General features: G+C 35.8%; 1 protein-coding gene across 1 annotated transcript; it reads left to right on the forward strand.

The window, feature by feature from the left end:
• Positions 1–436: 436 nt before the first annotated feature.
• Positions 437–4,689, forward strand: LOC114289012 (plasminogen activator inhibitor). The gene is made up of 3 exons (XM_082914515.1): positions 437–663; positions 2,754–2,867; positions 2,964–4,689. Exon 3 carries the CDS (start codon positions 3,210–3,212, stop codon positions 4,428–4,430), a length of 1,221 nt encoding a protein of 406 aa, XP_082770641.1. The 5' UTR covers positions 437–663; positions 2,754–2,867; positions 2,964–3,209; the 3' UTR covers positions 4,431–4,689.
• The last annotated feature ends 13,968 nt before the right edge of the window (positions 4,690–18,657 follow it).

The following is an 18,657-nucleotide window of genomic DNA, read 5'->3' on the forward strand; positions in this document are numbered from 1 at the left end:
ACGCGTAAAATAAAAAATTTAATACAGAAAACTCAAACTAAACATATTAAATATGTTCTAAAAAAAAAGATTAAAAAAAGTATAATAATAATTAATAATTTTTTAACAGACGTCAAATAGTGCCTTAATTTTGTTATAATATTGTTGTAATAGTATAGTATTGGTCAATTTTCTAAAATCATATTTCCACGTGTCCATACCTGAGAGGATGGGGCATAGTACCAAGCAAGTGCTGTACACTTCTCAAACACAGCTAGAAAGAAAGACATTCGCCGTAGACGCCGCCAAGGCCACATTGCCACGTAGGCTCGGTAGCCCCCTTAAACCACCGAACCTCCGGCTCGGCTTCACCAGCTGTGTACAGGCTGTCTTTCCCTAATTTCGTTTTTTTAATAATTATTATTATTTTTTTATATTTTTGGTTGGTTTATTTGCTGGAGACAGCCTGTCACCAACAAAGTCCCCTCTCTCTCTACCTTACGTTCTCTCTCTCTCTCTCTCTCTCTCTCTCTCTCTCAACCCGCGCGTTGTCTCTCTCTCTCTCTCGCTCTCGCTCTCTCTCTCTCGCTCTCTCTCTCTCTAAAAACTCTCTCTCTTAGGGTTTTCAATCTGCTCTCGCCTCTCATAATCTTTGGAGTTGCACAGATCGATCGTATCTGCCTCGTAAGCTCTCTCCCGATCTCCTTCTCTCTCGATCACCGTACTGTTTTTTTTTTTATATTTATTTTATATATATTTAAAATCCCTTAGTTCGTTGTAGTTTGGGCTCTTTGTTTGCATTATTGGATCAATGCTCAAGTTTTATGTTTTATTTGTGTATGTTGAAGTGTTGAATTGATTCTGTATGTGTTGTGGTAGTCAACAATTTGATTTTTTTTGTTGTGATATTTGCAAAAATTGTGGCTTTATGTGTGTTTGCTTTGCATTTGTTGGTTAAACTAAGAAGATTTGTAGCTAAACGGTGTTTGTCAACGAATGAGTTTGTTTTTACATGAATGCCTAAATTTTGGTCCTGTTTAGCAATTTGGAGGAGGGTGAATTGAAGGAGAATATATATATATATATATATATATATGCATGGGTGTGTATGTGTATAGAAGGATGTATTTTTAAGTTTGGATTTTGTATACAAACACGTGGACCGAATGTAGCCGTTGTTCAGTCCAGAGTGCTAGATGAGATATGAGGAACTATTGGAGTTTTCATGGACTGATGTGGCATATAGGCAATCTTAGTATTGGTTGAATGTTGGGATTTCTTTCGTTTGTTCTCGTTTCTTGTTGTATTAAAAGTCTGAACTCGTGAGTTTTGTTAGTTTGTTTGGCCACGTGGGCATCAGGGTCGGTCTGTTCGTGTATGTATATATTAATTTTTAGAAGTATGACTGCTGGTTTGTCAAGAGGTAAAATAATTTAAAGATATACTGCAATGCTCTCAGTAAGTGTATTGTCGGCAGATATAACGGTGGTACTGTCATTTTTGAATTGGTTCATGTAGGATCACTGTATAATGTTAATTTGTAATTTACTGTTATAATTGTTTTAAAATCAGTTAGTTAAGTATCCCTCTCCGGTCCCAAAACTGGGAGTTGACGGTTTAAAAAGTAACTTTGAAGTATTAACTAAAAAAGCAAATTATTTTTTGCTGATTTCCCCCATTTAAACATAGAATATTTGTTTCATAAGATTGATACGTGTCGACTTTATGCTAATGTTGAAAAGGAAAAAAAAAAAATCGCTGTTTTTTCGTAAGGTTGGCGAATGCTAATTTTATTTTGTTATTTGCTGTTATAGTTGGTTTAAAATCAGTTAGTTAAGTGTCCCTCCCTCCTGTCCCAAAGCTAGTAATTAAGGATTTAAAAAGTAACTATGAAGTATTAACTCCAAAAAGCAAAACAGAAAAAAAGCTGGTTTTTTTGCCATTTAAACATAGAAGTATGTGTTTCATAAGATTGATCCGGGTCAATTGTTCATTGATACTTTTTACCTTCTATAGGTCATTTATAGGTGCTTAAGCTTTCTTGTTTTACTGTTTAGTTTTTAGCTTCTTTCTGAAGATTGTCATGTAGTTGATTTGATGCGTCTTTTACACTATGGAAGTGTCCAATGCATCCCAAAAAGATGTCTCATACTATTTGAAGAGTTCTCAGAAGTAGGCGGTGGGATTCTTTGTCCTGATATTTTCTTGCAAATTATAGTGGAATGATATGTATATGTCATTCTATCATACTTTCTTACTGCATATAATACAAGTATTATAAATTCTTTGTCTAGAAAAGAAATTAAAAATAATGCCAGGACTATGAGAGTATGTGAAGCACCGGCACTTTAAAAAGGGTGCCGTGTCCGTGTTGCTTGTGAAAGTTTTAAGTTTTTTGTTATGTCCATGTCAATGCTCTTCTTAGATGAAAGTGAATTGCAGATTTGAAGGTTAAGTTGCTTTTGAAACTTGTAAGTTTTTGTTATGAATTAGGAATTGTGCTATAGAATTCATCACATTCAGCTTTTTATTCTCTTACTCTCTGTATTCAACGTTTAATGATGTAATTGAACTATTATGTTAGATTACTAATAGAAAAATTAAAAAAATAGAATTATCATGTTAGATTGCTGGATTTACCTAGTAATCTTGCTGTATGCTAGACTTGGTAAATGTCCTTCCTTCTTTCCCTCTGCAGAATTGCCCATTTTTCTCTTTGCTTTTCTTTTTTTCTTTTTTGGCTCATTGGTTATTTTGTACCTGCTATGTTTTAGGTTGTTTGGCTGGGTGGTCTATCTCAAGGCTGAAATGCGAAGGCTCAAAGTGTGTATGTGGGATTGAGAACAAAGCTTATAGTTGTTGCCAAAGAGGGGATGGTTGGTATGCATGTAATGCTACTGATATGATGAAAAGGAATTGAATATTTTGCAAGTCCAAGAACATCTCTGTGATCATTAATAATGCTAAGCATTTTGTGGTTGTAGAGTTGCGGAGAATTACTTGCTTTACTCTCAGTGGTCAACAGAGGGTGCTACCCTGTGATATCTGCTGAGAGGATTTCTGATCAGTCATACTAGGTGATTATTATATATGGTTTTTTTCGGCTCGACATTAGGCTTTGAATATTATTGTGCCAGTGGTTCTGTCCATCTTTGTTCATTGAGAAGGAAGCATATTCACACCAGGGGATTTTTCTGTATCCATGCTGGCAGAGAGCATGCGTGGAATCTATGCTTTGGGTAATGCCCCTGACGAGATTTGTTGCTGATGCACTCGGTGTGGTGACAATTTGTCTTGTTGCTATCTTGGTTCTTCTCGGCTTGTTCTGCATTGTTTACTCCTCCTACTTCCGCTCTCACATTCGTAGTCAAGGTTTTATTCAGCTTAATTATTTCACTGGTCCTTGGATCATCCGAATCGCATTTATCTTGTTTGCGATCTGGTGGGGTTTCGGTGAGATTGTTAGGTTAAGTTTGTTGAGGCAGGAGGGTAGAGTATTGAATGCTCTTAATTTGAAATGGCAGCGTACTGTTTGCAAATGTTACATTCTTTCAAACCTGGGGTTTGCAGAACCTTGCCTGTTCCTCACCCTTGTGTTTCTCCTTCGTGCATCCTTACAGGAGACAGAATCGGGGATATTGAGTCGGAAATGGAATGGAAAAACAGCAGGTTATGTTCTTCTGTATTGCCTCCCAGTGTTTGTTCTTCAGTTCATTGTTATTTTAGTTGGACCAACATTTAACAATGATGAGAGATTTGTGCACAAATTGCCGTATTATTTCACAAAAACAGCTTTTACATCGACGAAGGACCAAGATGTTGCCCTCTGCACCTACCCTTTACTGAGTACTATCTTCCTTGGCATTTTTGCCATTGTCCTAACAACATATTTGTTCTGGATTGGAAGGCGGATTCTTCATTTGGTCATCAATAAGGGTTTGCAAAGGAGAGTTTACACATTGATATTCTCCGTTTCTAGTTTCTTTCCATTAAGGGTTTTATTTCTTGGTTTATCGGTTCTATCTAAGCCAGAACATTATCTGTTTGAAGCTTTTGCTTTTTTGGCTTTTCTTTCGCTGTTTTGTTGTGCCGGGGTGGGTATTTGCATTCTTGTCTATTGCCCAGTTGCGGATTCTCTTGCTTTGAGGAATCTGCAAGACGTAGAGGCTAGGAGAAGGATTAGTGATGAACTACAAACTGACACCATTTCACTAATTGCTAATCAAAGCCCTCTAGAAGAAATTGTGGAAAGCCCTGGTAGAAGCTCTGCTGCTTCGGCGAACCGTGGTTCCATTTCTTTTCGGACTATGGAGAAAGATGAAACCACCTCTGGGGCAGTTGTGGAATTTAGCCTCCTCTCACCTAGTCAGCATTCCACCCCGCCAGGCTCACCCCGGCTTCTTCTTGGCTGGCAGATGCTCCCTCCAGCACAAGAAGTTCATGGAACGTAAAAGCAAACAAGAGAAGTGAGACTTGTGGTAAAACTCAATTTTGTGGTACACAAAAAACTGTTTGTAAAGTGTTTTTTAGATTTTAATAAGGATTGCTCTTTTTTTGTTTTTGTTTTTGTTTTTTTTTGTTTTTGAGATATAATGGTTTGCCTGCTACCCCCCACCTTTATTTTTTTCGGTGGAACTCTTTTGGTCTGTATCTCTGCTGTTTTATTACTATAACCATTTAAAATTCCATCCATGCTGAAGATTTAAGGCATGCTTGCTCTCTTCTCTTTTCCTAGATATATCAACTTTGAGTGGCTTGAATTTTGTGTCTATTTATTTGTCTAATTCTTAGGCATTGTTTGTTAAGAGCAGAATCACAAAGTATTGCTTTTTAAACAGCATTATTTACTAGCTGTACTTCCTAGAGAATTTGCATCACTTGAGATGAATGGGCTGCCAACTTTTTGCTGGCTGATGAGGGTGAAATATGCCTAGCTTAATGTGAATTTTGCAGGCATCTATTTTGGAGAGTGCTCTATTTTTTCGCCCCCCTACTTGTTGCTTCTTTAGTGTAGCGTACAATTGCGGTGGTGTTTTGGTTTGTCTGGTGCCATTAGCTTTTGCTGTGATTTTCAGTTGCTAAAATCATTAGAGCTTCTTGTAAAGTTGCTTGAATTCCTTTTGAAGTATTATCTTTCTTCTTCTTTGACATGTGAAGTTTCAGTTACACATGTTGATTTCATATTGGATGTGTTTGTGATTTAATCTTTTTAGCTCAGACTAGAGAGAGAGTTTTTGTGCTGTATTTAAGAACTTTCACTTTACCCAAATAATATCCAAGCCTCAACTTGTTAGTTGAGCTGTGCTTGTTTGTGTCTTGGGGGGTGGGGGGTGGTTTCAACATTGTCAGTTTTAAACTACATCGAAATCAAGTCTCCCTCTTTGACATACATAGTCGGTTTTAAGTTATCTCTATTCTGGTTCTGGATCATATCCTATCAATGCTCTTTGAAACCTTTTCTAGTAAAATTCTATTAGAATTGGGTTGAGGTAAATACAATTAGGTCAATAATTTTGCCATATGGCTCACAATTTTTCTAGAAGTTCAATTATGGCTCGGTTTGTTTCAATGTAGTGTTTTTGAGAAGAACAATAAAATCAATATTTAGTGCACTCAAGTAATTTCATCCGAAAATTTAAAAGCTTACAGCTAAATTATCAATGAAGTCAGAATGTTTTTGTTGGAAATTAAAGCTTTTTGTTTGAAGTGATAGAGCAAAGTATGATCCAATCACTGAAAAATTTCTGTGAAAATGGAAATTAAAGCGCTTTTAAATCTGTGTTTAAAGTAATAGGGCAATGTATGTTCCAATCACTGAAATGTTTCTGTAAATGATCGAAAGTGGAAGCCAAAGGCACAATGACTTCTGTTGATTCATCAATAGATCACAGTTAGAATCGATTTCGTGTATGCTCGATTAAATTGTTAAATGGCTTACTAAAGTTGGATTGTTAAAATTGTTTTACATCTCATTTAGTAAAGCATTCTACTTTTCAAAATGATTTTACTCAACTTATATATATGTAACTAAATATAAAAAATTAGAAAAATATTTTATGTCAAAATAAACAAGAGTCTATGTAACTAATTCAATATTTTATTGATAATTGAAAACTAAAATAGTGATTTAACAAGACTGCCATTTTATTTTCACTTAAACAATTAAAAATTCGAATTGCCTTGAAGACTAATTGACTAACCGAACCAGTGCGAGCTATATTGTGTTGGATTGGTTATAATGTATGATTGGTTTAATTTTGAATCTAATAACCTGAAACCTATTATGATTAGATTGGTTTTAAATTTAGTGTCAAACTGAATCAAACCGATCCATGAACACCATCGTGCTAAATAAAGAAAGGAAAATGAGGTAGCATTCGGAGAAACTTGTCATGTATTTTTAAGCCCTTTTTATACGTTATTAAGCACTTTCTTATGTTCATCAAAGTTAATGAACATTACTTTAGTTATCATTATAATTTTTCTTTTAAAATATTTAAAAAAAAAAAAAAAGAGAAGAAAACATTACTTTAATTTTGATTTTGAACTTTAATTTCAAGGGTTAGATAGTAACATGAGTGGCCCATAAAGGACATGGTGGCCACCACTTAAGGTCCAGTCCATGATTTAAATACTAAAACCCAACATTTTTGAAGCCCAACGTTACATCAAGTATCAATGACATCTAAACACTTGGCAAGTGAAGAACCAGCCACATCAGCAAACAAAGATCCTGCAGAGTTATTGCACCACATATCAGCTATTAATGAGTTTCCCTACAGCATTTATTACGATAACCCTTCATGTCGGAACAGAACAGCTTCACCATAAACAAGGCAAGCTAGAACATAGACTTTTGGCTAACATGACAACTTAGAGTGGATAAGGAAATGATGAACAAAGGACATAAGCAAGCTTCGACGACAAGGAGAAGGTTAAGTTCTCCATCACCATTCTATCTCTACATTCCATCATCCTTTTCCTTTTTTAACTTGATCGTTGGAAGGTTCGCTGGGGGACTCCCCGTTCCCCGTTGAACTCTTGTGTAGGTCCCTCTGTGGGTAGGACGCTCGGGCAACGGTTTGAGAAGCGTGGATCAGTTCGACCCGTTCCATCTGGAGACCCAGTATCATCATATAGAAAACTGTTTCACTACTTTTGATGTTAAAAATCAATCTTCTTTTTATTTAAATAAATAAATAAATTTACTGAGATTATTTGATAAAATCTCAAAACATTACTCAAAATTTAGAATTATTTTTGTTATTTTTTTGAAAAAGAAAGTGATTAGAGAATAAAAATTTTGTACAATTTTTTAAAAAAAATTATGACTACAATTATGAGTGTTTTGAATAGAAATGAAGGGATTACACGTATAGAAATTTGTTTATATATAATTATTTTTTAAAATAAAATTCCAATAAGGTAGCTTAAGGAAAAAAATTGAGATTTACGATTCAAGACTAATAATTTTATTGACAAATATGTCATGTGTTAATATTTGATTTTACCACAAACGTATGTAAGGCTCTTCTTTCTTAGTGTGTTATTGTTATAAATAAATTATATAACTGAAATTGTGAGTTGAAAATAACTTGTCTCTCTAGTTGAATTGGTGGTGTTGTTAGGCTTTCATAAACACACTAAAGTCAAGTTGTTTATATTGTAGAGCTCGTTGATAAAATTATTTTCATGGAAATCATATATTGGTGGCGGTGACAACTAGGGAGTATAAACGGTCCAAACCTTAGGTCTAGATCGAGATGGTGGTTGGTTATTAGTGGCGAGATCGTGAGAAAGAAAAAGAGGCTCGCGACTATGGGGTGGCGGTGGTGGATTGTTGGTGGGTTGATAGTTTTAGAAAGAGAAAAGAGAAGGAAGAAGAAAAAGAAGAAGAAAAATGTGGGTTGTGGCGGCGATGGCGGAAAAATGGTGACGCTGTGGATAAAGGGAGGCAGGAGGTCACCGACTGTGGAAGTCACAATGGTGTGGACTACCTGCTGGTGCCTTCTTTCTCTTTCTTCCTTTTATTGGTTCTTTTTTTTTTTTTTTTTGAAATTTTACTCTAAAATAATGTCGTTTTGAGACACAGAAAGACTATTAGGGAAGCCTGGTAGAAGATCCAAACCCGTTATGAGGCGCCATTTAACTAATGTGGAGCCCACTGACATAATTCTTAAATGGCACATTATTATTGGGTCGAAACACCATTTGAAATTGATAATGTGGTGCTCTTAAGCCTGCAATAATTTCTCTAAGCCCCCACTTACATATTTCGAAGGTGTTATTATTGAACCATTCCACACAACTTCACCGACTCGACTCTTTTTGCCACGTGTTTTAATAACTAACGTTGATCTTTATACTGAAGAAAAAAATATATATATATACATAAGTGGAATAATTTTTAAATAATTATCTTATAAATAATTTTTTTCATAGAAAAACTTGTATCATACAAGAGACTTGTGCAATTATATGTTAGAACCCACAAAGGTGTATATGTGTAAATTAAATAAATAATAAAATAAAATAATTCAAAAAATAATTATATAAATTATCCCTCGAATTAAATGCTTACAGAAATTAGTGTCGAGCCTTGTGTTGGACACAATCTCCTTAAAGTAGATTTTGTCCTCACTCTGGTGCTTCGAGATATAACCGACGTCTACTTCCCAAGATGCAACGACTAACACTTGATTTTACAACACTATAAAATCAAGTCTGGCGAACCAAATAATGATGTAACTCTTTCTCTTTCTTTTCCTAAAAATAAATGCAGAAACAGATTGTCACGACCCAAACCCGCCCCTATGGGTTTAGCACCGTAACCGGCCAGTAATCCGTGATTACCGAAGGCCTGCTTAACAGTAAAACAGTAATACAGAGTACAAGGGGCTGACGGAAGCCAAAACAGTAATTAAAAGATATCCAATGAGCTGTGACATTCTGTATACAAAAAGACTTTTCATAACATACTCACATTCAGAACAAAAACAGTATACACATACATCATATACAATCATATTCGGGTATACAGGTTAGGGACCAAATCCCTACCATAACAGTGCAGTGTCTATACAATCTATACAAAACAGAGACAGAAAAGGGGGGAAATCTAAAACACCCCGAAGTAGCCTTAGCTTGGCAGCACTTGGAACCTCGCAGTGAGGCACGTTGGTTGGCTTGACAAAAAGAGAGTTTAACCCAACGCCCCTACCTCCGATCCGGTGCCTGGATACCTGCATATAAATATAAACAGTGAGCTAAAGCCCAGTGAATAACATATGCGTAAAGAGGTTAAGAATGAATGTCCTTTCAGTATTTAAAACAGTCATTTGAACAGTATATCAGTTATTCGATCATAGCAGTCATAAGTGGTACATCCAATAGCAAACAGTACAGTAGGTCTTATCAGACCGAACAGTCAATTGATGGCCATCATATCAGTAAACAGTAGTGGTTCCAAATATGGGAACCGACAGAGATCTCTGTAATAGTAGTAGTAACAGTTCAGTAACAGTATATTGCTATGGATGCCACGAATACAGTTCGCAAATAGGACAAACATTCATTCAGTAAACAGTGTCATTTCATTAAGAAGTACAGTCATTTGTTCAGAAAATAATCTCAATTGAACATATCTTTACAACATTGTTACTCAAAGAGTTCTGGGCTACAGATAAGCTAGTGCGCGTCCTCGGATGCCAACTCTACACAGTTACAGAATGAACACACACTAAGCTACACAGTTGGGAAATAATAACTTAATCCCTAATTACCTCGGTGTGGTTCTACATCAATATCCTCATTAAGATACCTTAAACTAGGCTTAAGAATACCTAGGATGGAATGAGGATGCAAAGATGCATTTAAAAACACTTTCCAAAATTTTGTTGAAACAGGGTCCCGCTCGAGCGTGGGTTTCCCCGCTCGAGCGGACATGCAGACAAAATAGCCCCGCTCGAGCGTGACTTACTCCGCTCGAGCAGACTGCAAAAGTACTGGATGGGTGAAATTCACGCTCGATGGGCGCTCGATACCCGCTCGAGCGTGAGACACAAGTCCTTGCTCGAGCGTGCATTCCCTCGCTCGAGCGGACTGTAAACACATGCAAAGTACTGGATACACGCATTTCCTGCTCGAGCGTCACTTTCCCCGCTCGAGCGGACTGCATGAACACAGGTTGTACACTCGAGCGTGGAGTTCCCCGCTCGAGTGTGAGTCCAAATTCTGGAATTTCTAGATTTGAACCTCAAGCTCAAAACTCAACTTTAATGCACCAAAAACGATCCTTTTGGGCTAATTTTCTGGAAAACACTTGTAAACTTATAATATAACATGTTTCAAAGATCAATTTGAAAAATCAAAGCCCAAAGGTAGTTTAATTGAACACAAATTTCAAAGAAGTTTTCATGAACATGAAGAACAATGCAAATTCAACACATGCATGGGTTCTTAGGAACTCTAATGCTACAAAACAAGATCAAGTGCAATGTTTAACTCCAAAACATGGTGAGTTGATGGATCAAGACCAAAAATATGAACATGCATGAAGGAATCCTCATAAAAAAACTTCAAAACTCAACAATATGAACATGCATGCAAGACGCAAGTTTCAATTCAACAATTTAAGACCAATCTATGACCTTAGGCTCCTATCTACCATGAGCCATGCAAGAACTAACTTGAATTCACAAACAAGAAGGTAAATGTCCTATCTTAGGTCTCCAATTTCAAATATAGAAGCTCAATTATGCAAATTTCCTTCAACTCTCTTAATCTCCAAGCCAAAACAAGATGAAATCAAGCTATCCCCTATCTCTCTCTCTCTAGTCGGTTTGGTATAAGGAAATGGTTGAGGAAGAGATATGAATTAAGTCTCAAATGTTTTATGAGATGGCCCACTAACATGGCATTTTGGTAAATAAGTCCAACTAATGCAATACAACATTATTTAATCTAATTTAATCATACAAAATCAAATTTCAATTAAATATACCATAAAATCACAAAAATTCCAATTAGCATAAAACATTAATCAATTTCGGATTCGGCCGCCAATAAGGCCTTCAATTTGCAGTTTAAAACATAAAACATGAACAGATCTTTTAACGGTCAACAGATAGAAATGCATTTAAACTAATATACTAAATCAATTAGTTCAGAATTTCAGTCAATTAGTCATTAACATGCTTAATCATAGATTAGCACTAATCAGTGGGGAGGGTTGTTACATAGATACAGGAGCAATAGAGGACGAATAGAAGAAGAAACAGAAGAAGTTTGAAAAGTTTTTGGATTGAAAATGAATTGCTGGAGCAGACTTTATATAGGCAGATTGGTGGTTGCTTGAACAGGTAGAAGACCTATTCGGACAGATTGAACAGACACCAACAGATTTGAATCTGTTTGGAATAGATTCAATTTTGAATTCAATAGATCTGAACCTGTGTTGAACCCTTTGAACTGTTCGGGTGGGTTAAACATGTTAGGGACCTGTTTGGGTGAAGAAAAAATTTTGAACCGATTTATTTTAAATTTTGAAACCAAAATTAAAAATAAAAAATAAAATACAAAAGTTTTTGGCTCAAAAAGATAAGTATTGGACCGGACAAGCCCAACCCAGCCTCACACCACGCACCTGCGCCCAAGTCTAGTCTAGCCCGCCCGCCCGACTAGACGAACGGCGGCGTGTGTGTGTGGTTTTAATTTTGGGTCCAATGGGTTTAGCTCGTTTCACCCATAACCTCACCCTTCCACAAACTTGGGTACCCTTTGGGGCCCATCCCAAGTATCCCAAGCTAAGGTATATAAACCCATTCAAAATCTCAAGCCTTTCCAATGTGGGACAAGCACGTTTCATAAATGTGTAGGAAACCCACCAAAACTAGTTCCACGAACCCGAAAACTCGCGTTGAATTCTTATTCATCCGGAAATGGTTTTGAGCAACCAAATACATGAATTTATTCACTACGCGGCATTAAACATGAACCGAATTAGAACCGTTAAAATAACACTTGGGTCCCGCCTTAATTAATGCTCAAAGTTAGCAAAAAATAAGGAATTTCTAAATCCATTTTCTAACAATCCCTCACATGAATGGAATTCACGATAACGGACATGCAACAAGATGCAGACAAAGAAATAGTACATTAAGAAAATACACCACATCGAGATAGGTAGCTTTTGCCTTTGAACCTCTTCTAGCGAAAGCCTATCGGACTTACTGGCTAACCAGTGGACACGATGCTTTGAACTGTTTAGCTGTTTGCGTAAGCCAAGACAATAAACTACACATAGTGTATCCGCAGACATAGTTTGGTTTTTACGGTTGTGTTCATTTTGGCCCTGAACAACGCCTAGTAATTCATGAGTGCTCTAGAGAATTTAGCCTTCTCAATTCTCACAGAACTGGCATAATTCACACTCATATAGGTGATTTCTTATTAAGAGTATTCTGCTATACCCCACTTGGATGTCCAACCTATAAGAATCATTAAAAGCATAGCTTATCCTACTAACTCTGCAGGTATCACTCTTCTTATCATAGAGATGGGTAAGAGTAAACCTCCTTAGTGATACGTGAAGTCATCCATAATTCGGTTGTCCCTTTGAACCTAGATCTTTGGATCTTCAGTCAACTAGGTTGGGTTGTCATTATGGCGACTTTTAAGTAATAGGCTTTAATCTCATTCTCTTCGATAAATAGTACACTTGCTCTATGGCTAGCCCTTTAGTCAATGGATCTGTAATATTCTCCTTTGACTTTACATATTCTACGGAAATTATTCCATATGAGAGCAAATGCCTAACGGTATTATGTCTTCGACGAATATGTCAAGACTTACCGTTATACATATGACTTTGTGCCCATCCTATTGCTACTTTACTATCACAGTGAATGCATATAGCTGGCACAGGTTTAGGCCACATTGGAATGTCTTCTAAGAAATTTCTAAGCCATTATGCTTCTTCTCCTGTTTTATCTAATGCGATAAACTCAGATTCCATTGTCGACCTTGCTATGAATGTTTGCTTAGAGGATTTCCAAGAGATTGAAGCACCTCCCAAGGTAAAGATATATCCACTAGTGGATTTTGAGTCTTTAGTATCCGATATCCAATTTGCATCGCTATACCCCTCGAGTACTGCTGGATATTTGGTATAATGTAAGCAATAATTCTGAGTATGTCTTAGATACCTAAGTACCCTAATTATCGCTTTCCAATGATCGGACCCTGGATTACTTGTGTACCTACTCAATTTGCTTACAACATAGGCTAAATTTGGCGTAGTGCAATTCATTAAGTACGTCAAACTTCTGATTATTCGAGAGTACTCTAATTGTGATATGCTTGCATCTGTATTTTTTGACAAATGAAGACTAATGTCAACAGGTGTTTTAGCAAGACGGACGTCATGCTTTCCAAATTACTCCAGAATCTTCTTAATATAGTGAGGCTGTGATAAAGCATATCCTTCAGATGTTCTAGTAATCTTTATTCCTAGAATTACATTTGCTACTTCCAGATCTTTCATGTCAAACTTTTTGTTCAACATTTTCTTTGTGGATTTAATCATGTTATTATTGCTTCCAATAATGAGCATGACATCCACATAAAAACAAACTATGACATAGTCTTTGTCTATGCTTTTAACATAGACGCATCTGTCACATTCGTTTATCTTAAAACCATCTGAAAGCATAGCATGATCAAATTTTTCATGCCATTGTTTCGGAGCTTGTTTTAATCCATAAAGGGATTTGACAAGTTTACAAACCTTTTTCTCTTGGCCGGAAACTTGAAACCCTTCTAATTGTTCCATATAGATTTCTTCATCTAACTCGCCATTCAAAAAAGCTGTTTTAACATCCATTTGATGTATTTTTAGATCATACAAAGCTGCAATCGCAATCAACATGCGAATGGATGTTATTCTTGTCACTGGTGAATAGGTGTCAAAATAATCAAGGCCTTCCTTCTGCTTGTATCCCTTAACAACAAGCCTAGCCTTGTATTTATCTGTTGAACCATCCGTTTTCATTTTTCTCTTGAATATCCATTTATATCCAACAGGTTTATATCCTGGTGGAAGATCCACCAATTCCCAAGTATGATTTTGTAGTATTGATTCAATTTCATTATTCATAGCCTCTCTCCACAATGGAGCTTCAGGACTTGACATTGCTTCCTTGAAGTTTTGAGGCTCATTTTCTAACAGGTATGTCAGAAAATCTAGACCAAATAATTTAGAGATCCTAGCCCTCTTGCTACGTCTAGGTTCAGCTGATTCATTATCATTGTGGTCTTCACTGCTACCTGTAGTAGTATCAAAAGTTCTTTTATTTGAACTTATCTTTTCAATTTCCTTGCAAGGAAAAATGTGTTAAAAAAAAGATGCATTCCTTGACTCAATAATAGTGTTTAGATGCATATCAGGATTTTCAGATCTATGAACTAAAAATCTATATGCACTACTATTATTTGCATAATCAATGAACACACAATTAACAGTTTTTGGTCCTATCTTAGTCATTTTAGGACTAGGGACTGCAACCTTGGCCAAACACCTCCACACTTTGAGGTAATTATAGGTAGGTCATCGACCTTTCCATAATTCATAAGGTGTTTGATTGAGTTTCTTGTGAGGTACCCTGTTAAGGATAAAGTTAGTAGACAAAATCGCCTCCCCCACAAGCTCTGAGGTAACCCTAAACTAATCAACATGGCATTCATCATCTTTTTAGGAGTTTGACTCTTTCTCTCAGCAACACCATTTGACTGAGGATAATATGGTGCAGTGGTTTGGTGAATAATACCATGTTCAGAACAAAATTCTTCAAATGGTGTATCATACTCACTACCTCTGTCACTTCTTACTATCTTAATAGTTTTGCCAAGTTGATTTTCAACCTCAAGTTTATATTGCCTAAAAGCTTCTACGGCTTCATCTTTACTTCTCAATAAGTAAATATAGCAATATTGAGTGCAATCATCAATAAAAGTAATAAAGTACTTCTTACCTCTTCTAGTTTGAATAAATTTTAAATCACAGATATCTGTGCGAATTAAACTTAGAGGTTCAGTACTTCTTTCAACTTTATTAAATGATGCCTTAGTGAGTTTTGCCTCAACACAAATCTCACATTTATGATTAGGATCAAATTCTAAGTTAGGTAAATATTCTAAAGCAATAAGTCTACGCAAAGAATTAAACTAACATGTCCTAATCTGCCATGCCATAAGAAAGAAGACTCAACAATATAAACAGAAGATGTGTTCTTATTATTAAAAACTAAATTAGGTACAATAGTATTTACATTGAGCTTAAAAAGCCCATCACTCATGTAACCTCGCCCCACATATATTTCACTCTTGGAAGAACTTTATTAGATTCAAAGAGTAATTTAAACACATTCTTGATCAACAATGACCTAGAAATCAAATTCTTGAGAATCTCTGGCACATGGAGTACATTGTTAAGAGTGAGTTCTTTCCCCGAGGTCATTTTCAGCACAATCTTTCCTTGTCCTTCTACAGTTGAAGTGGATAAGTTTTCCATAAAAGGTTGTTCCCCACTTTCCACCACTTTGTAGGTTGGGAACATCTTCTTATCTGTACAGATATGGCAGGTTGCTCCAGTATCCACCCACAATTCCTTGGGATTGCCCACCAAATTCACTTCAGAGACTACTGCAGCAAGACTGATGTCTGCCACTCTATCGGAAAGATAAAAATCCTTAGCTATGTTGGCTTGTGATGGCTTTTTGCTTGAACTCCTTTCGTCCTTGCGAACGTAAAAATCCTTAGCGCGATGCCCATCTTTGCCATACACAAAACACTTTCCTTTGAACCTTTTGTTGAACCCGTTGTTGATCCCTTTATTGATCTTACTAGTGGATCCTTGTTTGGGATCATTGCCATCATGCTTTCGTTTCTTGTTGTTGAACTTTGACCCATGTTTATGTTCCACAATATTTGCTTTAGCCTGCATGACATGGTTTCCTGACTTCTTGTCGGAACCTCGGTTGTCTTCCTCAATTCGGAACCGCACTATCAGTTCCTCCAATTTCATCTCCTTACGCTTATGCTTTAGATAATTCTTGAATTCTTTCCAAGATGGTGGCAATTTTTCAATGATTGTCGCTACTTGGAAAGATTCACTAAGAACCATCCCTTCCGCATGTATGTCATGGAGAATTAATTGGAGATCTTAAACTTGGCTAATAACCTTTTTGGAATCCATCATTTTAAAATTCAGAAAGCGGCCAACAACAAATTTCTTTGTATCGGCGTCCTCTGTCTTATACTTATGATTAAGAGATTCCCACAGTTCTTTAGCTGTGCTTTTCACACTATACACATTGTACAATGTATTGTCCAACCCATTAAGGATATAATTCTGACACAGAAAATCACTATGTTTCCATGCATCGACTGCGGCAACCACTTGCCGGTCAGTTTCTCCTTCATTCAGTGTCGATGCATTTTCAGAGTGAAGCGAGCCAAATTTAATGTGGTAAGATAAAACATCATCTTTTATTGCCATCTTTTAAAATCATTACCATTGAATTTTTCTAGCTTCTCTCTATGATTTACCGGTACTGCCGGAGTCATCACTGGCACAACAGGTGTGGGGGTTTGAGTAATAATAGTCTTAGTACTGGTACTTTCAATTGTCATAATTCTGACAAAATAAAAATTGTACCAATCACAAATTTATACACAAAAGAAAATATACACAAAATATACAGAAAAAATATTTTGTAACAAAATTCCAATGATAAACAATATATTACTACTATGTTATCAAAGAAATCATTAAACATTATATTACTACTATTTAAGAAATTAAAAAGTATATGACTATTATTTAATTTCCCGAAACAAAATATTTGTCTGTCTTACACAATTAAATAAAAATTAAAAATCTACTTTAAGATTGTTGGAACCCACAAAGGTGTATCTGTGTAAATTAAATAAACAATAAAATAAAATAATTCAGAAATAATTATATAAATTATTCCCCGAATTAAATGCTTACAGAAATTAATGTCAAGACTTGTGTGGGACACAATCTCCTTAAAGTAAATTTCGCCCTCGCTCCGGTGCTTCGAGATATAACCGGCGTCTACTTACCACGATGCAACGACTAACACTTGATTTTATAGCACTATAAAATCAAGTCTGGCAAATCGAACAATGTTGTAATTCTTTCTCTTTCTTTTCCTAAAAATAAATACAGAAACAGATGCAGGAGCAACAGGGGACGAACAGAAGAAGAAAGGGAAGAAGTCTGAAAATTTTTCGGATTGAAAATGAATTGCTGGAGCAGACTTTATATAGGCAGATTGGTGGCTGTTCAAACAGGTAGAAAACCTGTTTGGACAGAACAGGCACCAACAGATTTGAATCTGTTTGGAACAAATTCAATTTTGAATTCAATAGATCTGAATCTGTGTTGCATTGTTCGGGTGGGTTAAACCTGTTTGAGTGAAGAAAAAATTCTAGACCAATTTATTTTGAATTTTGGTAATAAAAAGATAAGTATTGGGCCAGACAAGTCTAACCCAACCACGCACCTACGCCCAAGACCTCACCCTTCTACAAATTTGGGTACCCCTTGGGGCCCATCCCAAGTTACGATATATAAACCCATTCAAAACCTCAAGCCTTTTCAATGCGGCACAAGCACATTCCACAAATGTGTAGGAAACCCACCAAAACTAGTTCCACGAACCTGAAAATGCACGTTGAATTCTCATTCATCCGAAAATGGTTTTGAGCAACCAAATACATGAATTTATTCATTACGAGGCATTAAACATGAACTTAATTAGAAACGTTAAAAATAACACTTGGGTTCCACCTTGATTAATGCTCAAAGTTAACAAAAAATTAGGAATTTCTAAAGCCACTTTCCAACATTATACCTATAGAATTATTATCTCCCTAAACAAATAGAATTATTTTCTTGCTGTGCAATTGAGTTATGATTTTTGTTATAAAAATTATTAATGACAAAATTATAATGTGCACTTAAAAGTTATAAATAATTAAAATTATATTTTTTTGTGATAAAAATTATATTTGTTTACCTAAGATGCATGCCATATTCAACCAAAAAGAGATGCACACAGGTGTCGGATTTGGTTATTTTAATTAGTTATTTAACTATTTTATGAGTTAAAAAAATTTATACTTGAGACGATTTGTGAATTTTTTTTGTAATTGAATAGATGATTGTGAGAAAAAATAATTAATTAATGTATAAAATATGATATTTTATCTTATTAATTATTTTAATATTTTTTATTTTTATTAACTATTTTAATAAATAAATTAAAAAACTCATGCCAAACACCCAACAATAGCCATTTTCGTAGTTGAAATGCAATTTTCTCAAGAAAATAAAAGGACAAAAAAATTCAAGAAAGATCGACAGCTTCTAGAACCCAACCGTCCATTTTCTCCAAGAGCCCGAAGGAAGAGAGATGATCAACTGAGCGTGTATTTTGCTCTTCTACTCACCATCCCTCCCCATCACAAAACTCGTTGGATTTTAGGGAATTTTTTATTAGGGAAAATTAGTCGAAGGCCCCTTTTCCATTTTTAGTAATGGAACAGATCCACAATATTATTTAATGATGTCTAAGGTCCCTCAACCCTTGA

This window comes from Camellia sinensis, chromosome 2, assembly GCF_055761805.1.
Source record: "Camellia sinensis isolate YWXY chromosome 2, ASM5576180v1, whole genome shotgun sequence".
Lineage (NCBI taxonomy): Eukaryota > Viridiplantae > Streptophyta > Magnoliopsida > Ericales > Theaceae > Camellia > Camellia sinensis.

What these genes read in the sequence shown, in the direction of transcription:
- LOC114289012 (XM_082914515.1), top strand. Translation starts at nt 3,210, where the DNA reads ATGCTTTGGGTAATGCCCCTGACGAGATTTGTTGCTGATGCACTCGGT.